The following is a 20,769-nucleotide window of genomic DNA, read 5'->3' as shown; positions in this document are numbered from 1 at the left end:
CGGAATGGAACAGGACAGCCGGCCGAGCAGAGTCCTGGAGCGGGAGAGCCCTTCCTGAAGAAGGGCTTATGCCTGAAACGTCGATTCTCCTGCTCCTTGGATGCTGCCTGACCTGCTGTGCTTTTCCAGCAACACATTTTTCAGCTCTGATCTCCAGCATCTGCAGTCCTCATTTTCTCCATACTCGAGTAAAAGTCCATCTCATGTAAAAGTCGACCCCTCCATTTTTGGCCAAAGAATCTGGAATTTTCTATATGTCTTGTGTAAGAGTTGACCCGAGTTCTTCACATAATTCACACCGACATTAGACTTCATATTTCTTAAGTTCATTATTGAATGAGCACAATAGTTAGTATAATTAGTATTCACTTTATGTATGGTTGTTCCGCTCCATTCTGGGAGTCCAGTCTTCCAGCTCTCCTGCGCTGTGCTGCTAGCCATCCTGTTTGGCTCTGGGGCTCTATTCTGCTGGCTGTCCTGCTCCATTCTGGGATTCCATTCTGCCAGCTGCCTTGCTCTGTTCTGGGACTCCGTTCTGCAAGCCATCCTGCTCCATTCCAGGCCTCCGGTCTGCTGTCTGTCCTCTTCTGGTCTGCCAGCCGTCCGGGACTCTGGTCTGCCGGCTGTCCTGCTCCATTCCGGGACTCTGGTCTGCCTGCTTTCCCACTCCAGGACTCTGATCTGCCGGCTCTCCCACTCCGGGACTCTGCTCGGTCGGTTGTCCTGCTCCATTCCGGGACTCTGGTCTGCCGGCTCTCCTGCTCCGGGACTTTGATTGGCCAGCGCTCCTGCTCCATTCTGGGATTCTGTTCTAGCCCTTAGCTGCACCAATGATGTCATTGCCTCACCAAGGTAAGTTTTTTTTTAATCAAAAGAGAATAACAAGAGAACAAAGAAAAGGCAGATGGAATAATTACTAACTCATTTATGTCTATTCTCTTTATCCAATAATTACTGTAATTCATTGTCTTTTTTTTGTTTAGAGATCAGCTGGGCTTCTAATGATATGGTATGAATTTTTGATGGGCATGAATTTCAGCCCCTCAAAAGTATCCATGAAATAGTTGACCCCATAAATTTAATCTTAAAACATAGTGTAAAAAATTTGACTCTTACACGAGTATTTCTGTGAATTGTCCTGACAAATACAAGACAAAAAGCTTCAACAAAATACATCTCTATCAATACTCAAGCTATTAGGCATAGCACATTAGCTTATTGAATACATTTCTTATGGATTCGGATTTACTGTTTCATGTAATAATGTATTTTACAGGGTAATTGTGGCGATGAAGGTGCTCCTATGGAAGTAGATGGTTTCCAAACTCCCCGTTCTTCAGCACTCAGTGGTGCCGAAGTGAAGCAGCTCCTAAAATGGAAGGAATCTGCAGATGATCATTTGCTGTTTGAACTGGATAAAGTTGTTACGGTATGAGCTTTTATAAAGGCACTGTATCAGGTGGTTGAAATGATCCAGCTATTTTTGTCTGTGTTTTTCAAGACCTAATTGTTTTGACAGAAAACTATTTATATTTTTAAGAAATGTAAGAGATTATGCACCACATTAAGAGTTTCTATATAAACATTACTTTTGAGTATTAGACATGACATGGTTTAGACTATTATGTTCCCTCCTACCACCATGATGGCAATGGAGGAGTTAACTGGACTGCTGATGCATTTGTTTGCTTGACCATATATCAGCTTGGATAGGTGCCTTTTTGAAATGGACAGAACAGTTGAAAGGAATAGGGACATTAAAATAATCTGCTTGTAGTTGCAGCAGAATATGAAAGTAAAGCCTGTTACACTCTGAGCAAGAGGTGTATCCTGCTTCATTGGATAGAATTCTTTAGAAAAGGAATAAACAGGATAGATAAACAGGAAGCAATGAATGTAATCTAGGATGTAATATATTTAGATTTTCAGGCGGTGATGGAGAAGATACCACACATTAAGGTACGTAATAAGGTAAGAGCCCATGATAGTGGAGATAGTATATAGAAACCTTGTAAATAGGAGCAGGTATAAATTATTCAACCCTTTGAGCTTGCTCCATCATTCCATATGATCACAGCTGCTCATCCATCTCAGTACTTTGTTCCCCCTTTATCCCCATATTCTTTGATTATTTTAGTCCTAAGAACTAAATTAAAGTACTTGAGTTTTGGCTAGTATATTGAAGTGGATAACAATGTGGTTGGCAGACAGGAAACAATGAGTAGGATTAAATGGGTTGTTTTCCTGAATGGCAGCCCTGGGGTCTAGTGCAAAACCACAGGGTTTAAAACTAGGCTCCCAGCTATTCACAAGATATATTAATGATTTAGATGAGAGAATTAAATATAGTACTCAAAATTTCCAATGACACAGCTGGATGAGCTGTAAGGAGGATGCAGAGATGCTTCAGTATGATTTGGATAAATTGAGTGAGTGGGCAAATGCATGGCAAATGCAGTATAATGTGGGTAAATGAGGTTATCCACTTTGGTAGCAAAAACAGGAAAGCAGATTATTATCTTAATGTAAGTTGAGAGAAGGGAATGTGCAATGAGACCTGGGTGTCCTCGTACAGCAGTAACTGAAGGTAAGTGGTAGGAGGTCAAGAAGGAAATGCACTGTTGTAGCGAGAGGATTTGAGTTCAGGAGCAGGGATACCATGTTGCAATTATAGAGATCTTAGTGAGACCATGCCAGAAATATTGTATAAAGGTTTGTTATCCTTATCTGAGGAAGAATTTATCTTGCTAAATGGAGTGGAGCAGATTGATTTCTGGATTGGAAGGGATGAAGTATGAGAAGAAGTTGAATGGGTTGGGATTACATTCACTGGAGTTCAATAGAATGAGAGGAGGATTGTATTGAAACATATAAAATTTAAATAAGACCAGACTGGTTCGAACCTGGATCCTTGAATCTGGTACGATCCCTAATTTCCCTTGTTAGCCATAGTTAAACCACCTTTCTTGTTTTAGTTTTGTGCCAGAAATGATTGAACAGAGAGGATTGACTAACTAATAGAAGGCAGAGTTGTGATAATTGGGCATATTCAGGAAAACCACCTGTAACTAATGGGGTGTCACAGAGACTAGTACTGGACCCACAGTTATTCATAATGTATGTTAATGACTTGGATGAGGAATGTGCACCATGCCGACCAGATATCCTAACCTAATCTAGACCCACTTGCCAGCACCTGGCCCATATCCCTCCAAACCTTCCTATTCATATACCCATCCAGATGCCTTCTAAATTGTACCAGCCTTCAGGAGCTGAAAATTATTAAAATAGAAAAAGATGACAGAAACCACAGAACGTGAATCAAAAAAAAGTATTCAAGTTCATTGGGTAATAAGGAAGGCAAATTGAATATTTTCCTTTATTTCAAAGGGAACAGGGAATTTTGTTCAAACTGTAGAACCCACTAGTTAGACCACAGCTGGAATACTGTGAATATCTTTGGACGCCTTATCTAAGGAAAGTTTAACTGGCTTTGGAGACAGTCCAGAGAGGATTCACTTGGCTGATCCTGTGTACGAACAATTTGTCTTATAAGAAGAGGTTAAGTTGGTTACGCTCAGAAAAATTTGGAGATTAGAAGAATGAGAGGGACCTTATTAAATACACAAGATTATTAGAGGACTTCAGGTAGATTCAGAGAGGTTGTTTATTTGTGGGAGAGCCTAGGACCAGAAAGCATAAATCTCAGATTAAGTGGTCACACATTTAAAACAGGGATGAGGATTTATTTTCTCCAAGGATAATGAATCTCTTGAATTCTTTGCAACAGCGGGTTGTTGAGCCTGAATCATTAAATATATCCAAGGCTGTGATGGTCAGCTTTTTAATTGGTAAGGGCATTGAGGGTTATGGGGAAAAGGCAGGAATATGTCGCCATGATCTAATTGAATGGCAGAGAGCAGACACAATGGGCTGAATAGCCTGCTACTGCTCTGACATCTTATGGCTTTAAGGTCTTCTTGTCAACATCCTAATTGCATTTGGCACCTAGTGAATTATGAAATTATAAATTTGCTTATTTGTCATTACAGAGAATCCTCATTAACAAAATGTTTTGACAAATGCATTTGTAGCCCAGAGCACTAAATATCTTATTATCTTTAGGTATTACTACAATTTTCAGGTTTTCTTAATCAACAATGCTTTTGTCCATTCACAATAGCTTATTTGGCAAAATTGTATTTTTCTGCCTTTTTATGGAGTTCTCTGGATGACCTAACTTTGCACAAATCTTCTGACTTCAGAATTCCCTTTGGAAGAAGCACTCCAAAGGAAAGACTGACTGCTGTCATTTAAATAAAACTTGCTATAGCTTTCTTTTCGAAGCAGATAAATCACTGCCTTTCTCATGTTTTACTTCCTTGATATATATCCGTTATTAACTTGCAGCCATTTCATACGAAATTCTGCATTACTCAGAAATGACATTGGATGATTTGAAAATGCGTTAAGACCAATGTTATCCTGACCGCAGCTGGGTGAAAATACTACTTTATTCATATACTAAGAGCTCTGCAAAGAAGTGTTTACATATAGGACTTCCATGTTATCCTGTTAGTCTCAAATGGGATTGAGTCTGAAAGTGAATGCACATTTGAGAATTAAAACATTCAGCTTTTTTTGAACCAAAGAGACTTGAGGGTAGTTGAGATAATATTTGCAACAATGGGCAGTGCATTATTATCTACAAATAACTGCATTTTTAAGCTGTTTATTGGTAATGGTGAGTGCTTTGTAATAAATATTCCCAAAATATTTGTTACTGTATTCTGTGATAAATTAGTCTTACCTTTAATGGATTTTATTGCCGTCCTCCTGTTCTTTGAAGTATATGTGCCAGGGAGGCAGATTTGTAAATATAAATTTCTTTGTCAATATAGGAATTGTGTAAAGAGGATGATAGTTTCGACTCTTTATTAGAAAATGTTGTTGGATTGCGGCAGATGTTAGAATCAACTACAGATGTATTGCCTGTCGCTACACAAGATGTGGAACCTGTTCTTCCTGTCTCTGAATCTCTTCCAGTCCAATTTAACAACAGGTAAAGAAGCTATATCTATGAATCTTCAAAATATGTTATTTTCAGTCGTCATTTGTTCACTGGGCCAGTATGACTAGCTTCAAAGTCTTGCATATTTCTTAAAAAATAGCTTGTTGCTATGACAGTGAGCTTCAAGATGAGCAATTGAGTCTAACCCTTAAAGTAAAGACTATGTTTTGAAACCTATGAGATCTAAAAGAACCATTGCAAATATTTTCTGCAATCATGTTTTTGTGAAGCTCAATTTTATAACTGTTTTGGACTGTTCAGCCAGATCAAGATCAGTTGATCCAGTTGAACAGTTCAAAATGGTTATAAAATTGATCTTGATTAAAAAAGCTCTCGTGGTCTATAAATAGTTTAAATTTCCTTTCTGCCAGCAGTCTCTCACTTATTAGCGTGTTATAGTTCAGGTGACTTCACACCTGAATTACATTATACAAGTGGAATAATTTTAGTATCAATCTTGTTCACATTTAAGTCATTTCATTTTCTAAGCATTAAATGTTTTGAACTTCAACCTTAAAAGATCTGATTATCAATTAGGTTCTGTATTTCCAGACAGGACTGAAGAAAAGCCTTTGTTTTCTTCTAGGACAGCATATGTCTTGGCAGATGTCCTGGATGACCAGCTAAAGACATTATGGCTTTCCCCGTTTCAAACCGAAGAGATTGACACAGAAATAGATATGGTAAATACAAACTTTAAGCACATCTGAATTATAAGCAAAAGCAGTGGAGTTTAAATTCAATTGATTGATTAAATCCAGATTTAAAAGCTAATTTTCAGTATTGTTGACTGCAAAATTATCAGATTATTGTAAAAACTCATATAGTTCACTAGTGTGTTTGGGCCAGGCAATCCTGATGTCCTTACCTGGTCTGGTCAATGTGCAATTCAAGACCCGTACAATGAGGTTGACTCCTAAATGGCCTCTGACATGTCCTGTCAGTGGTATCAAACAACCATATAAAGTCAAAATAGAATACAATGGACCATCTGCCGTTCACCAGGCACTGGAAATAACAATAATCCATCCTATGCAAATGGTCTTCCTTAATAACATTGGGAGCTTGTGCCAAAATTGAAGCATTGGAATAGTCATGAAACAGCATAACAGGCATACCATGCCGCCAATGTCCTAGATGCCTCATTGCCATCTCTCAGTATATACTTCCCATTAACAGGATGAATCCACCAAATGTGGTGGCACAGTGGCATTTAGCTGAGAGATAATTGCTTTGGGAGTTCTCAACATTGACTCTAGAATCCATGAGATTCTCATGTCATGGGGTCATGCGTGCAATTTAGTTTTTTGTTGTTTGCCAAATGCCACCCACCCATAGGTGATAAACCAATACTTCTCCACATTGAGCACCACTTAGAAGAAACACTGAAGGTAACAAGGTGGCAGAATTTAGTCTGGATGGCAGATTTCAACATACATCACCAAGCTCATATCATCACTACTAACCACGTTAGCTGAGTCCTGAAGGACGTAACTCCCAGATTAGACTGCAGCAGGTAGCAAAAGGCAGCTAGAAAGGAGATACCATTTGACCTCCCTTGTCACAGTCTACCTCGCGCTGATGCAGTTGCCTGTAACCGTATAACTAACGGTGTCTACCACACAGTCCTTGTGGACATGTAGGTAGGTTTTCTTACTGAAGGCACTGTCCATCTTGTTGCCTGACTCCATCACAGTACTAAATGGGACAGATTTAAAAGGATTTATTGATGTACATAGATGCTAAGATGCAAAGAGCATAGGTTTAGACACAGAGAGAATTTCATAATAAGACAGCAGCTAAATAAAAGAGAATCTGTAAGTCTTCTAATGGCATGTAAATGCTAATTGGGCAGTAAGGGACAGGCCTGGATCCAGTAGAGTTCTGGGTGGTAATGTAAGCTTGGAGATGCAGAGCAAAGCTAGAACTCTGAGTAAGCATGGATACAAAGTATTCATTGAGGAAAAGGATGCTGCCAAATATTGATAAATGCAGAGGTAGTAGAGATATTGGCTAGATATTAGCTTAGAAAATTGATACTCAGGTTACACTGGTAAGTCTTGTGATACTTAGGTTTTAGAAACAATAATTGAGGCGCTTCGAGAGGTGTGAGATATCTAAGGAGAGCTAGCACAAATTTGTATAGGGCAGATTGCCTTGACTAATCAAAGTGAATCTTGTGAAGAGGAACATCAAGGGTTGTTGATAAAGGAAAAATAATGGCTGTGGTTTATGGATGTTAAGCAAGTGTTTGACAAAGTCCCACATAAAAGGCTGGTTCTGAAATAGAAGAATCAATGTCATCTGGGTTGAAAATTTGGTATAAGAACAAAATACAGTGACTTGCGATACCCAGTTGTTTTTATGCCCAGAAGATGACAGACAGTGGTGATCACAAAGGTTTGAGACAAGAAATTTTGGGGTTTTTATATATATATATGCATATACTATATAATGGAATGAAGAGTAAAATTTCAAAATTTGGCTTTGATATGAAATTTGGAGATACGGCAGATAATGAGGGTGCTAATTGACTGCATCAATACATTGGTAAACTGGATGGTAAATAAGTTGGGGTTTGATATAAAGTATTGTGAGTTTATATATTTTGGCAGAAGAGATAGTTAGAGGCATCTTAAACTTAATGGCATAGTTCTAAAGGGTATATAGAGACAGAGAGACTTGGGAGCTCGTATGCATTGAACTTTGAAGGTGGCAGGATTTATTGGTTAGCAAAGCATATTGAGCAATTTATCAAGGTATTGAATACATAAGCAAAGAAAATGTTTTGACTGCGTTGGTTAGGCTGCAATGTTAATGTCGGTTATGGTCACCACACTTGAAAAAGGATATGAGTGTCCTCGAGAGGGGACAGATAATGTCATTAGGAGAGTTTCAGGGATGAGATTTCTTTAGCTGCAAGGCTAGGTTGGAGAAGCTGTGGTTGTTCAATCTTAAAGTAAAGGAACTTGAGAGGAGATTTGATGGAAGTATGAAAGGTTGTAGCAAAACTACATGTGAGATATAGAATGGCTGGTCTCATTCTCTAAGGACAAGGTTAGACATGGACTTAAGGTTTTGGGCAAGAGATGTAGAGGAGGATAGAGGAAGGGAATATGAATGATTGATTGGATTGTGCTATAGAGCATGGACTCAGTGGACCAAACGTCTGCCTTCTGTGTTATGACTCTGATTTTGACATTCAAACTCCTGTTTGAATGGATTAATGGATTAGGCATCTTGTATTAATTGGTTGGTGATAATATTTTATTCAGGTCAAGGTTGACTTAATTGACCTAGCTGAGAAGTACTGCTGTGATATGGATCTGAAGGCAGAACTGGAAAGATCATTCCTTTCAGAACCCTCGTCTCCTGTTGTAGCCAAGGTAACAAAAGGCTTTAAACTGGGAAAACACAAGCATGAAACCTTCATTACTTCCAGGTGAGATGTCAAAGTTGACCCTCTTGAAACTACAAGTAAAAACGTTAGTAAATAATTTTACTGTTCTGTAGGTCTTTAGTGTACTTAACAGAATTATCTGTTACTTGAATATAAATGATGTTTACAGTATGTATAATAGTTTTTTCTACCTTTTTTTTCTATCACTTCATGCTTTTGAACCAGTTACAATATTTTCCTATCTCTCTCTATATAACAATATACTTGTTTTAAAAAAGATTTTTATTTCGCAGTTGGTTGGTTCAGTTGGGTGGACAGCTGATGTGTGATGCAAAATAATGCCAACACCGTGAATGTGTGTTATCAAGAATGTCATCAAGATGGCGCAGAGTAGAGCTTGTCTGCTCCGACTGCTTTTCTCTCCTTTTCTTTTTTTCACTTTTTCTTTTTACTTACCTTTTGTCGTAAGCTTGGACAGCATTAGCAGTAGCGAGGATCCCCAGTGTAGACTTGAGTGATCCCAGTGCACACCTTGTGGTGGTGGTAAGTGGGCCTAGAACAGACCCGAGTGACCTCTTACTTTTCCAGGGTGAGCATGGGACCTGGCATCTGAATAGGTGGCTACTACGTTGGTGGAAGCAACATCAGCAAAGTAGGCCCAGTGGGCAATGATGGTGCCTGAGCATTGGTGACTTTGTTGTTGAGTCCGGCGTTTGTGACAGTGAATTGGTGGCAACAGGACATCACAGTGACGTTGGCAAAGTGTGCCCAGTGGTGAGAGATGCGACTGTGACATTGGTTGGTTCACCACAGGTAGTGGCGAGGCAGTGATGAAGGAAAATCAGCCCAGCAGTGAAAGATGGTGCCTGAAGAGTGGTCACTTCTGCATTGGTTAGGTCTGATGTAGACAGTGATGCGGTGGTGGAGGAGGGATAGCAGCAGGGCTGATGGGCCCTCACTAAGCTATATCTTACTTTTTTTTGTTATCCTTAAAACTAATCCAAATAGTGTTGGATCGTGGCGACTGTCAAAAAGCTTTTCACTGTATTTTACTGCTTTTATCGCTTTAAAATACACCTGACAATAAAATCAATTATTCATTTATTCAGCTGAGATTAGCATGAAGGACTCAACTTCTCCCCTCACCTGAGGTGAGGTGACCCTTGAATTAAATCATCACCAGTTGTTACATTTAAGATGGTACATTTAATGGAAAATAATAGCCCAGAATTTCTGATGGCTGAGTAATTGTTTCTTTACAGCAATCTGGAGTTCCGTCTGAAATTTTCAGTAAGGAGGTGATCTAAAGGCATTGCCCAGGAATTTGCATTTTTGTTTGCCCATTCCAGTGTGTCCACATGCCTTAACGTCAGAAATATGCAAGGGTTCCAACTTTAACTATTAAGTGTGATATGCACAGTCCCAGACCTACCTTTAGCAGTCATCCACTTACCCAGCAACCTATCCCCTCATACACTTGGCAGCCTACACACCTAGAACGCTATCTTCCCCATCATCCATCTATGACCCTACCCTGACCCGATGGGCACCTAACGCCACCACCAAACACCCTCCCAACCCACCCCAAAAAGAATGCCCATCACTGTATACCCCCAGCCCATGCACGGTTGTAACCCCTCAGTTACTCTAACTGTCAACGCACTTACATGCCTACTTCCTCAGTTACCTGAAAAATTTATTGACTTTTCCTCAGGAGTTGTCGAAGTGGCTTTAGACCTTTAGACAATCTATCTCCTGAAATATGACAGCAAGCACCACTAAGACATCATGCGATACCTTCTGATGCAGCTCTTGCACTATATGCATTTCTCCCTTGTTTTCTGCAATGGACAGATTTAGAATAGGCCAGACTCAGAAATTTTGATGGAAAATTTGCTGCCAGGTAAGAGGCGGACCTTTGTAAGATTGCTTGTGATTTGTATATGTGCAGACAGTATTCTGGCCACTGCATCCCAAATTTGAATTGTTTCTGAGACTTGGATACATGTGGCTGAAGTGGAGGTCTTTTGATCTCCAAACACACACACACACAAAGTTGCAAACCTGAAATTGATAAAGTTTTGTTTGGCAGGTATACTAAAGGTTACAAAACTGGGGCAGTTTTACATATACTGAAAATGTGTTGCTGGAAAAGCGCAGCAGGTCAGGCAGCATCCAAGGAACAGGAGATTCTCGTTTCGGGCATAAGTCCTTCTTCGGGAATGAGGAAAGTGTTTCCAGCAGGCTAAGATAAAAGGTAGGGAGGAGGGACTTGGGGGAGGGGCGTTGGAGAAGCGATAGGTGGGAGGAGGTCAAGATGAGGGTGATAGGCCTGAGTGGGGTGGGGGCGGAGAGGTCAGGAAGAAGATTGCAGGTTAGGAAGGCAGTGCTGAGTTCGAGGGATTTGACTGAGACAAGGTGGGCGGAGGGGAAATGAGGAAACTGGAAAAAATCGGAGTTCATCCCTTATGGTTGGAGGGTTCCTAGGCGGAAGATGAGGCGCTCTCCCTCCAACCGTCATGTTGTTATGGTCTGGCGATGGAGGAGTCCAAGGACCTGCATGTCCTTGGTGGAGTGGGAGGGGGAGTTAAAGTGTTGAGTCACTGGGTGGTTGGACTGGTTGGTCTGGGTGTCCCAGAGGTGTTCTCTGAAGCGTTCCACAAGTAGGCGGCCTGTCTCCCCAATATAGAGGAGGCCACATCGGGTGCAGCGGATGCAATAGATGATGTGTGTGGAGGTGCAGGTGAATTTGTGGCGGATATGGAAGGATCCCTTGGGGCCTTGGAGAGAAGTAAGGGGGGAGGTGTGGGCGCAAGTTTTGCATTTCTTGCGGTTGCAGGAGAAGGTGCCGGGAATGGAGGTTGGGTTGGTGGGGGGTGTGGACCTGACGAGGGAGTCACTGAAGGAGTGGTCTTTTCGGAACGCTGATAGGGGAGGGGAGGGAAATATATCCCTGGTGGTGGGGTCCGTTTGGAGGTGGCGGAAATGACGGCGGATGATATGCTGTATATGGAGGTTGGTGGGGTGGTAGGTGAGAACCAGTGGGGTTGTGTCCTAGTGGCGGTTGGAGGGGCAAGGGCTCAAGGGCAGAGGAGCGGGAAGTGGAGGAGATGCGGTGGAGGGCATCGTTGATCACATCTGGGAGGGAACTGCGGTCCTTGAAGAAGGAAGCCATCTGGGCTGTACGGTATTGGAACTGGTCCTCCTGGGAGCAGATGCGGTGGAGACGAAGGAATTGGGAATATGGGATGGCAATTTTACAGGGGGCAGGGTGGGAGGAGGTGCAGTCTAGGTAGCTGTGGGAGTCAGTCTGTTTATAGTAAATGTCTGTGTTGATTCGGTCGCCCAAGATAGAAATGGAAAGGTCTAGGAAGGGGAGGGAGGAGTCTGAGACGGTCCAGGTGAATTTGAGGTCGGGGTGGAAGGTGTTGGTAAAGTGGATGAACTGTTCAACCTCCTCGTGGGAGCACAAGGCAGCGCCGATACAGTCATCGATGTAGCGGAGGAAAAGGTGGAGGGTGGTGCCAGTGTAGTTGTGGAAGATGGACTGTTCCACATTTCCTATGAAGAGGCAGGCATAGCTGGGGCCCATGTGGGTGCCCATGGCAACACCTTTGGTTTGGAGGAAGTGGGAGGATTGGAAAGAGAAGTCGTTCAGGGTGAGGACCAGTTCAGTCAGTCGAAGGAGGGTGTCACTGGAAGGGTACTGGTTGGTACGGCGGGAAAGGAAGAAGCGGAGGGCTTTGAGTCCTTCGTGATGGGGGATGGAGGTGTACAGGGACTGGATGTCAATGGTGAAGATAAGGTGTTGGGGACCGGGGAAGTGAAAATCATGGAGGAGGTGGAGGGCGTGGTAGTGTCCCGAACGTAGGTGGGGAGTTCTTGGACTAAGGGGGACAGGACCGTGTCGAGGTATGCAGAGATGAGTTCGGTTGGGCAGGAGCAGGCTGAGACAATGGGTCGGCTGGGGCAGTCAGGTTTATGGATTTTATGCAGGAGGTAGAAACGGGCGGTGCGGGGTTGTGGGACTATGAGGTTGGAGGCGGTGGATGGGAGATCCCCTGAGGTGATGAGGTTATGGATGGTCTGGGAGCTGATGGTTTGGTGGTGGGAGGTGGGGTCATGGTCAAGGAGGCAGTAGGAGGAGGTGTCCGCGAGCTGACGTTTAGCCTCAGCGGTGTAAAGGTCGGTACGCCAAACTACTACCACGCCTCCCTTGTCTGCTGATTTGATGGTGAGGTTGGGATTGGAGCAGAGGGAGTGGAGGGCTGCACGTTCCGAGGGTGAGAGGTTGGAGTGGGTACGAGGGGTGGAGAGGTTGAGGCGGTTGATGTCGCGGAGGCAGTTGGCGATGAAGAGATCGAGGGCGGGTAAGAGGCCAGCACGGGGTGTCCAGGTGGATGGGGTGTGTTAGAGGTGGGAGAAGGGGTCATCAGAGGGTGGGCGAGAATCTTGGTTGAAGAAGTAGGCATGGAGGCGAAGGCGGCGGAAGAATTGTTCGATGTCTCACTGCGTGTTGAACTCGTTAATCCAAGAGCGTAGGGGAATGAAGATGAGGCCTCTGCTGAGGACTGATCTTTCATCCTCAGAGAGGGGTAGTTCTGGAGGGATGGTGAAAACACGGCAGGGCTGGGAGCTAAGACCTGCTGTGGGGCTGGAGCTGGGAGTGGGGGCGGGGTTAGGCGCGGGGGCGGGGATGGAGATCGGCGTGGCCTCCTCTATATTGGGGAGACAAACCGCCTACTTGCAGAATGCTTCAGAGAACACCTCTGGGACACCCGGACCAACCAACCCAACCACACCGTGGCTCTACACTTCAACTCCCCCTCCCAGTCCACCAAGGACATGCAGGTCCTTGGACTCCTCCATCGCCAGACCATAACAACACGACGGTTGGAGGAAGAACGCCTCATCTTCCGCCTAGGAACCCTCCAACCACAAGGGATGAACTCAGATTTCTCCAGTTTCCTCAATTCCCCTCCCCCCACCTTGTCTCAGCACTGCCTTCCTAACCTGCAATCTTCTTCCTGACCCCTCTGCCCCCACCCCACTCTGGCCTATCACTCTCACCTTGACCTCCTTCCACCTATCGCATCTCCAACGCCCCTCCCCCAAGTCCCTCCTCCCTACCTTTTATCTTAGCCTGCTGGATACACTTTCCTCATTCCTGAAGAAGGGCTCATGCCCGAAACGAGAATCTCCTGTTCCTTGGATGCTGCCTGACCAGCTGCGCTTTTCCAGCAACACATTTTCAGCTCTGATCTCCAGCATCTGCAGACCTCACTTTCTCCTCGCAGTTTTACATATAGGTTGGCCGTTATTTAGTTACATAGGCAATACATTTGAGGGGCAGAATGACTAACCTCTGTTTTAATATTGATCTCCTGTCTTCTCGTTGGCTGCAATAATATTAAATGCTTCATTTTTTATTATCTGTTTCCATAAATTGTGATAATTTAATTTGCTTAGATCAGTGTAGTCTTGTGATAATCTGCAGCTTTGGAAACCAAGGCCTACATATATTTGCAAGTATTATCTTGTGCAACTTGACCAAGATATATTGGCCATTTTGACAGCAGCAGTTTGAATTGATTTTACACCCAATCTTCCCTTTTTAGATAAAGTAGCCTTTTTAACTTATTTCCATTCACATTGTTTCTGAGGAAGTTTTGTCTTTACCAATATCAAACATTTTAAAAAATCAACCATGCTGTTTTATTTTGCTATCAACTGCTATTAACATTCCAGTGCAATGTAGCTTCATGCTTATATTTAGTATTTTAACTGTGGTGTTATCACTGAATAGGAAAAAAGAATTCACAATAAAGGAAAATATAGCATTAAATCTGAATGCTATGTAGAAAACATCTGTGCAGGTGCCAGAAGAATCTGTGCTGAAGTGTATCTTTAGTCACTTGTTTACATTTCTTGTTCAATCTGAAGAAAATCTATGGTCATTTAAACTTTAGACTCTCCTTCACTGCATCATAAAAAGTCTGACTGTACTTGTTTTACTTCTAGTCCAAATCTGTAAACCTGAGGAACTTCTTTTATATGTTTATACAGTATCTTACAAATCAATTTTCTTATTGATATTGACTGCATTGGAGGGGGATGAAATATTAGCATGTATAAAGGATTAGTCAGTAGCCTGTTGTAGTAAAACATTATGTGTGTTAATGATATCTATGGAAACATTTATCCTTTAACTTCTCTCTTCATAGAATCAAATTTATCATGAGCACAATCTCATTGTTACTCATTTAGCAATGAGTATAAACCAACTTTGACTATCACTTGAAGCTTTAAAGACCTGAGAACTTTTGAAAATACTTGATTCTTCCTTGATCTTCTGTTTGTCAGTGGAAGAGTCTCAATATTACAAATCTTGAAGATATTATGATTATTGCTACTCGTTTTTGAAGTGAATTTAGCAACTTTGTTGTATATGGCCCAGAAATCTAGTCCTCTAGATCTGGTGTAATTCATCTCAACACACTTTACATCTATGTAAGACCAAGAATTCCACATGCTTGTTTTTGTTGACTGTTATACTGACACTCTCATATTTTAAAGATTTCTTTTCTTTAAGAATTGTTCCTCTAATCTTAACACTTAACTGTTCTTTTCGTTCAAGTAAACAGCTAAGTAAAATTTCTGTTTATTAACCAGCATCTTCCTCTGCCTGCCCTTTCTCTGAGTCTTTTTGTATTTTCATGCATTCTTCTTCAATCCCATAGAATTTAATATAACCAGTAAGCTTCTGGTGTGTCACTATCTAACTATAAATTGAAAATTGAGGTCCAGACGCACATTCCTGGGGTATACAGCCTTGCCCACATCAAGAAGCAGTTTTGTTCTACCATGTTTATTGCATTCCCTTTAACTCTACAGTTTGAGCGTTCCTCAAATTTAATTAAGGTGCTTAAGCGTATTCTGCCCTTCACACATCCATGCTACCTATCCATGAATACATCTTGAATACTCGAAAACATCCATGAATGCAAGTGGTTTGGCTTACTTTGTACCCCTCTTTTTTTTAATGCTGATGTGACATTTGCTCCTCTGCTGGCCTTTTTTGCAATTCCGATTTTGACTTTATTAATTCCACCTTCTCCCCAACCTCCTGGGATTGCATTGAAGTATAAGATTCACCCATGAAGCCTATTCTGCCATTCAATCAGATCACAGCTGATGTGTGACCCACAGTTGCCTTATATTCCTTCATGCGCTTGGTTAGCAAAAGTCTGTCAATCACAGATTTATAATTAACATTTGATATGATTTGCAAAAAAGACTATCCTTTGCATGTCGGTATGTCACATTTAAATAGCATGAGAAGAGAGTCTGTGAATCTGATGTCTCATTTGCAAGTAAATATAAAGTTTGACGTTGGGGGTGGATTAGTTGAATAAACATCAGCCCAGCATACCCATAGCGTATTCAAAAACACCCACTCCACTCCCTTGATTTTAAATGCGTTCTATATTGATGGAATGATGATTTAATGATTCTGTTGACTAGAAATATAAATATCCCACATAAACTGGAACTGAGAAGTTGCAGCTGAGTTTCTGGTGAATATGGACAGTAATACACAATTGCCTCAATCTTGGTACTAATAATATCATACTTAAAGAAGTTCCAGGTGGTTTGATATAGAAACAGCAAATGTCTGGCTGGAAGAGCACCAGTTTTGGAAGAGATTAGACCGATTATTTATGTATGTGCCTGCTATAATCACTTTGTGATTAAAATCGGAATGCATTCTATTCTTTCGTGCAGTTACCTTGCACTTTTAGGAGCTGAAAAATGAAATTTCTTTTCAAGATTTTAATTTGATCTAAAGTAAGCACCTATCCAGTAGGTGCAAGACCACTGAATAGTTCTGAAAGAGGGATTGTTATGGAAATCAGACTTCTAAGGAAATTTATGTTTACTATCTTAACTTTAACTGAATGTAATCATTAATCAAAAATATAATTTAAGTATGCTTTTTGTGCGAAGTTCTGTAAGTTCTAATTGCATTTCTAAGTGATGGTATGTATAACAATATTGTAGAATCGTTTACATTTTTTATAAAATACATTTTATAGAATGTATTTCTCAATTTTATTTTAGTGGAAAATCTGAATATATCGAGCCTGCCAAACGAGCCCATATAGTCCCACCTCCCCGAGGTCGAGGCAGAGGGGGATTTGGGTCCAATTGTAGACCTCATGATATATTTCGGCAACGGAAGCAAAACACAAGCAGACCGCCTTCAATGCATGTGGACGATTTTGTAGCAGCAGAGTGCAAAGATGTTCCTTCCTCTGGTCCACCCCCAGCAAAAAGGACAAATAAAGGACCTCAGAAAGCTCCTCGTGGTGGATTTTCTGGAAATAGAGGAGGTCGTGGTGTCTTTCATAATCAGAACCGTTTCTTTTCTCCACCTGCTCCCAAAGGTTTGTTTCCATTTACCCTACAGATGTTTGCCATATGATTTAGTATGATAGTGAGAAAATTGAAATAATTTGGTTATTTGTATTTTCATTTCATTCTCTTAATATTTCAGCAAGAACTATTTTCAGGAGGCTCAATGGAGTCAGATTTAGTTCCCTCACATTGCAAAGTAGCACATAAAGTTACAATTCTCAAAAATGCGAATAAATATAACCTAGGAAACAATTGGTCTTTACATTTATTATTGGTAAGATGTCTGAAAGGATTCAGAGACATTCTCTTATGATCACTGGAAAAGGCAAGGGATTCTCAATATGACTTTTAGAAAAGAAAGTTTTTCGTTATGAACTTGATTTGACATTTTTGGAAGTATTTTAAGTTAATGACTGAAGGCTACCTGGTTGGTAATATCTACATGGACTTTCAGAAGTTTTGAAAAGGGTGCCTCACTCGATTACTTTATGAGATGGTGGTAACACTGGGAACTTGATACACTGGATCAAGAATTAGCTCAGATTGTACAACTAAAGGTTTGTAGTCAACAGTTGTTGTATCACCCTGCAGGCAGTGGTGTCCACCAGAGACATGTTAGAATGGTTACTGTTTACTGTTTTCACTGTAATTAGCAATCATGACAGTGTAGCAGGTATGATTATGTTTTAAGATAATAAATTTGTTCAAGGATTAAAACAATTGATTAAGATGTGCAGGAGGAACGGACCAAATAGAGGCATATTAGCTAAGTGTGATGCCATGCATGTAATAGTAACAAAGTACATTTATCATTTACTGGAAATAAAAATGAAAGGAATTCAGAGAGAAAGTATCAAACTGTTATTGAGGTTTCATAAACATTACAGAGGCTATGGTCAAAACCAAACCTAGCTTTTCACAAGGAAGTTCTATCTCTTTTTTGGTTGAAAGAAGATGTGCTCATATTTGTCTACATTAAAATCCAATTAGCACAGTTTTTCCCATATACTTATGCCACATTTTTAAACATTTTATACTTCCATCTATGCTGCTTATCAGGTCCCTTGCACTTGCACTATCTATAAATTTGGATAGTTGGCTATCTACTTGAGACGAACAGATAAGATGAAAAGTAAATTAAGCTAACAATGTAGATCTTCATGAGACTTCAGTATACATCCTTCAGTACAAATCAAAGGAGATAACGTATCATTTGTGAATACAAGTAATTGGTCACACCACATCTGGAGTACTGTGGCCAGTTTCGAACATTAGATTAGATTAGATTACTTACAGTGTGGAAACAGGCCCTTCGACCCAACAAGTCCACACCGACCCGCTGAAGCGCAACCCACCCATACCCCTACATTTACCCCTTACCTAACACTACGGGCAATTTAGCATGGCCAATTCACCTGACCCGCACATCTTTGGACTGTGGGAGGAAACCGGAGCACCCGGAGGAAACCCACGCAGACACGGGGAGAACATGCAAACTCCACACAGTCAGTCGCCTGAGTTGGGAATTGAACCTGGGTCTCAGGCGCTGTGAGGCAACAGTGCTAACCACTGTGCCACCGTGCCGCCCACAAACATCTTACAATAGGTAATATACAGAGCTTGCAAACAATTCAGAGGTGAATTAAGAGAATGATTTCTAACTGTAAAGAATCATACTTCCTCCGGCTTAAAAAAAGCATCTACTTAATTTAGAGCAGCATAGATTTGGAGCTGATCTGATTGAGCTAAGTAAGGTAATGCAGTGACTCAGTTGTGCCTGTTGTCAGTTATTTCAGTTTGGCAAATTGGGGGAACCAGGGACAAACATTTAAACTATCAAAAATTGGAACAGACTGAAGGTTAGATGCTTTTTTTTTCCCTGTTTGAGTCTGTGGAATGTAATGCTAACTTGTCTGGAGTGTGCTGTTCCTCTGCATACCTTCGGGATGGGGTCTGGATTATTTCTTGGTTGGGGTAAATGTGGTACATGATTAGCTGAATCTCTTTAGTCAGATTTCCGCTCCTGATAAAGCACCCTTAATGGCACTGCACAGAGTCACAAATGACATCTTCTTTGACATTGATTGTGCTTTTAGTTGGATGATCACTTCATCCTGATTCAATAACTTGCTTCTGTTGTCCACTGAGTAGGACTGGCCTCATTTTGTTCAACTCTTAGTGTTCAATCATAACCCACCCAGTAGATACAATGGGTTTTCTTTCCACTCCTATTTATCTTACTGCTGCCTCAGATTTTTGATAAGTTCTGGTCGATTTCTAAACTAAATGAATAAACCTGCTTTTGCCAAATGTCCCCAAGTACAATTTGGTTAGCAAAAATGCATCAATCTAAGGTTTAAAAGTAACAACACATTAATTGCCATTTAGGATAAGAATTCCAAACTTTTACTTTGGTTTGTAGAGGGGTTAGCTAACTTCTGAAAGTCTGACCTTTATTTTGTTTTTACAATACACATTCTGTTCTCGACACCTCAAACAAATTAAACTGTTCTTCGTGAGACTTCAGTATTAACAGTGTGCCATTTGGAGTACTTTCTCTTATCTTTATTTTATCTTGCCACTCTACCACATTCTAACCAGATCAATAATATACCTACAATTCTATTAATTTCACCTTAAGCTAACAGTGTTTCATGAGGGACTTCGTCAAAAGCTTTCTGGAAGTCCACTATAAACGAAATTCTTTCCACTTCAAAAGTTCAATCTGGTTAATCAGGCATGATGAACTCTTTATAAAATCGCAACACTGTCTCTGATCAGCTGAAAATTTTCAGGGTGTTCTGTCACACTTAGCAATTGCAGACTTTAATCATTTCTGGACAATAAATGTGACGCAACTGGTCAATCATCCCCTGTTTTATCTCTTTCTCCTTCAGGGATAGGTAGCAAGTTTACTTCTCAATCATCGTGTTAGCAGTTATCATTTTCAAATGAAGAGTCCATAAGTTCTGAAGGCATTGTGTGTGTATCTTGAGGAACTAGACTGTGGAACTTTAGTATCCCGGTCTCTCTTCGTGATGATATTAAACCAACTGGTCTATAATTTCCTGCTTTCTGTCTCCCTCTTTTTCTGAATTTACAGTTTTTCTGTTCTTTAAAGCTGGGACCTTTCCAGAATCTAAGGAATGTTGGAAGATTACAACCACTGCAGCAAGTCTCTGCAGCTACTTAGTTTGGGACCCTGGCTGTAGGCTAATCAATTCAAAGGGAATTGTCAACCATAAGTCCCATTGTTTTGCTTCATTATTTACCCTGGTATTCATCTCTCCCTTTTGCCTTCTAATTTTGTAGTTTATTCAGATGCCTTTAGTGTCTTCTGCCATGATGACAAGTGCAAAAAAAAATGCAAAGTCTGTCATTTCCTATTGTATCATTGTTAGTTTACCAGTCTTTTCTTTTTTAAGGACCAATTTAACTGCTCTTATCCTGTTCATATAGAGGTTCTTATTTTTCATTTAAACATTTGTTTCTTGTTTCTTTTCCCCTACCTGCACTTGGCGCCTTTTACTTCGAATGGGTGGGGGCTGCTGCAATTTTTTATATATACCTGGAGGGCCTTCTGTTGGCCCTGCAATCTCAGGAGCCCATCCTTTTGAATTCCATTTTTGATGTAGATCTGACCCAGATGTGATGTCCTCACCCAGATTCCCTCCTGACAGTGGGATTAGAATCCTGAAAAAGAAGTGTCCATGACACACAAATAGTTCTTGCACTTTGTGTCGTACCAATGTGTTTGCTGTGACAATTGAAATATTTTGTTTCAAAAAGTATTGAAAATAAAGGTAGGGTGCAATAGAAGCATTGAGTAAATTAGAAACAAGGCAACATGACCCAGTTAGCGGTTCTTTTATTAATATTA

At 41.0% G+C, this 20,769-nt stretch overlaps 1 protein-coding gene across 3 annotated transcripts in view; it reads left to right on the top strand.

Moving 5' to 3' along the window:
* virma (vir like m6A methyltransferase associated) overlaps positions 1–20,769 on the top strand; it is a 117,026-nt gene that overhangs the window by 89,597 nt on the left and 6,660 nt on the right. For all 3 annotated transcript variants that reach the window (XM_060823673.1, XM_060823674.1, XM_060823672.1), the window contains exons 18-22: positions 1,277–1,429; positions 4,902–5,062; positions 5,658–5,754; positions 8,347–8,513; positions 16,593–16,918. In XM_060823673.1, the coding sequence (XP_060679656.1) occupies positions 1,277–1,429; positions 4,902–5,062; positions 5,658–5,754; positions 8,347–8,513; positions 16,593–16,918 (904 nt within the window). The remainder of the gene's footprint in view (positions 1–1,276; positions 1,430–4,901; positions 5,063–5,657; positions 5,755–8,346; positions 8,514–16,592; positions 16,919–20,769) is intronic.

This window comes from Hemiscyllium ocellatum, chromosome 4 (genome assembly GCF_020745735.1).
Source record: "Hemiscyllium ocellatum isolate sHemOce1 chromosome 4, sHemOce1.pat.X.cur, whole genome shotgun sequence".
Taxonomy (NCBI): Eukaryota; Metazoa; Chordata; class Chondrichthyes; order Orectolobiformes; family Hemiscylliidae; genus Hemiscyllium; species Hemiscyllium ocellatum.
Note: the sequence above shows the minus strand (reverse complement) of the source record. Positions and strands in the feature narration are given on the sequence as shown.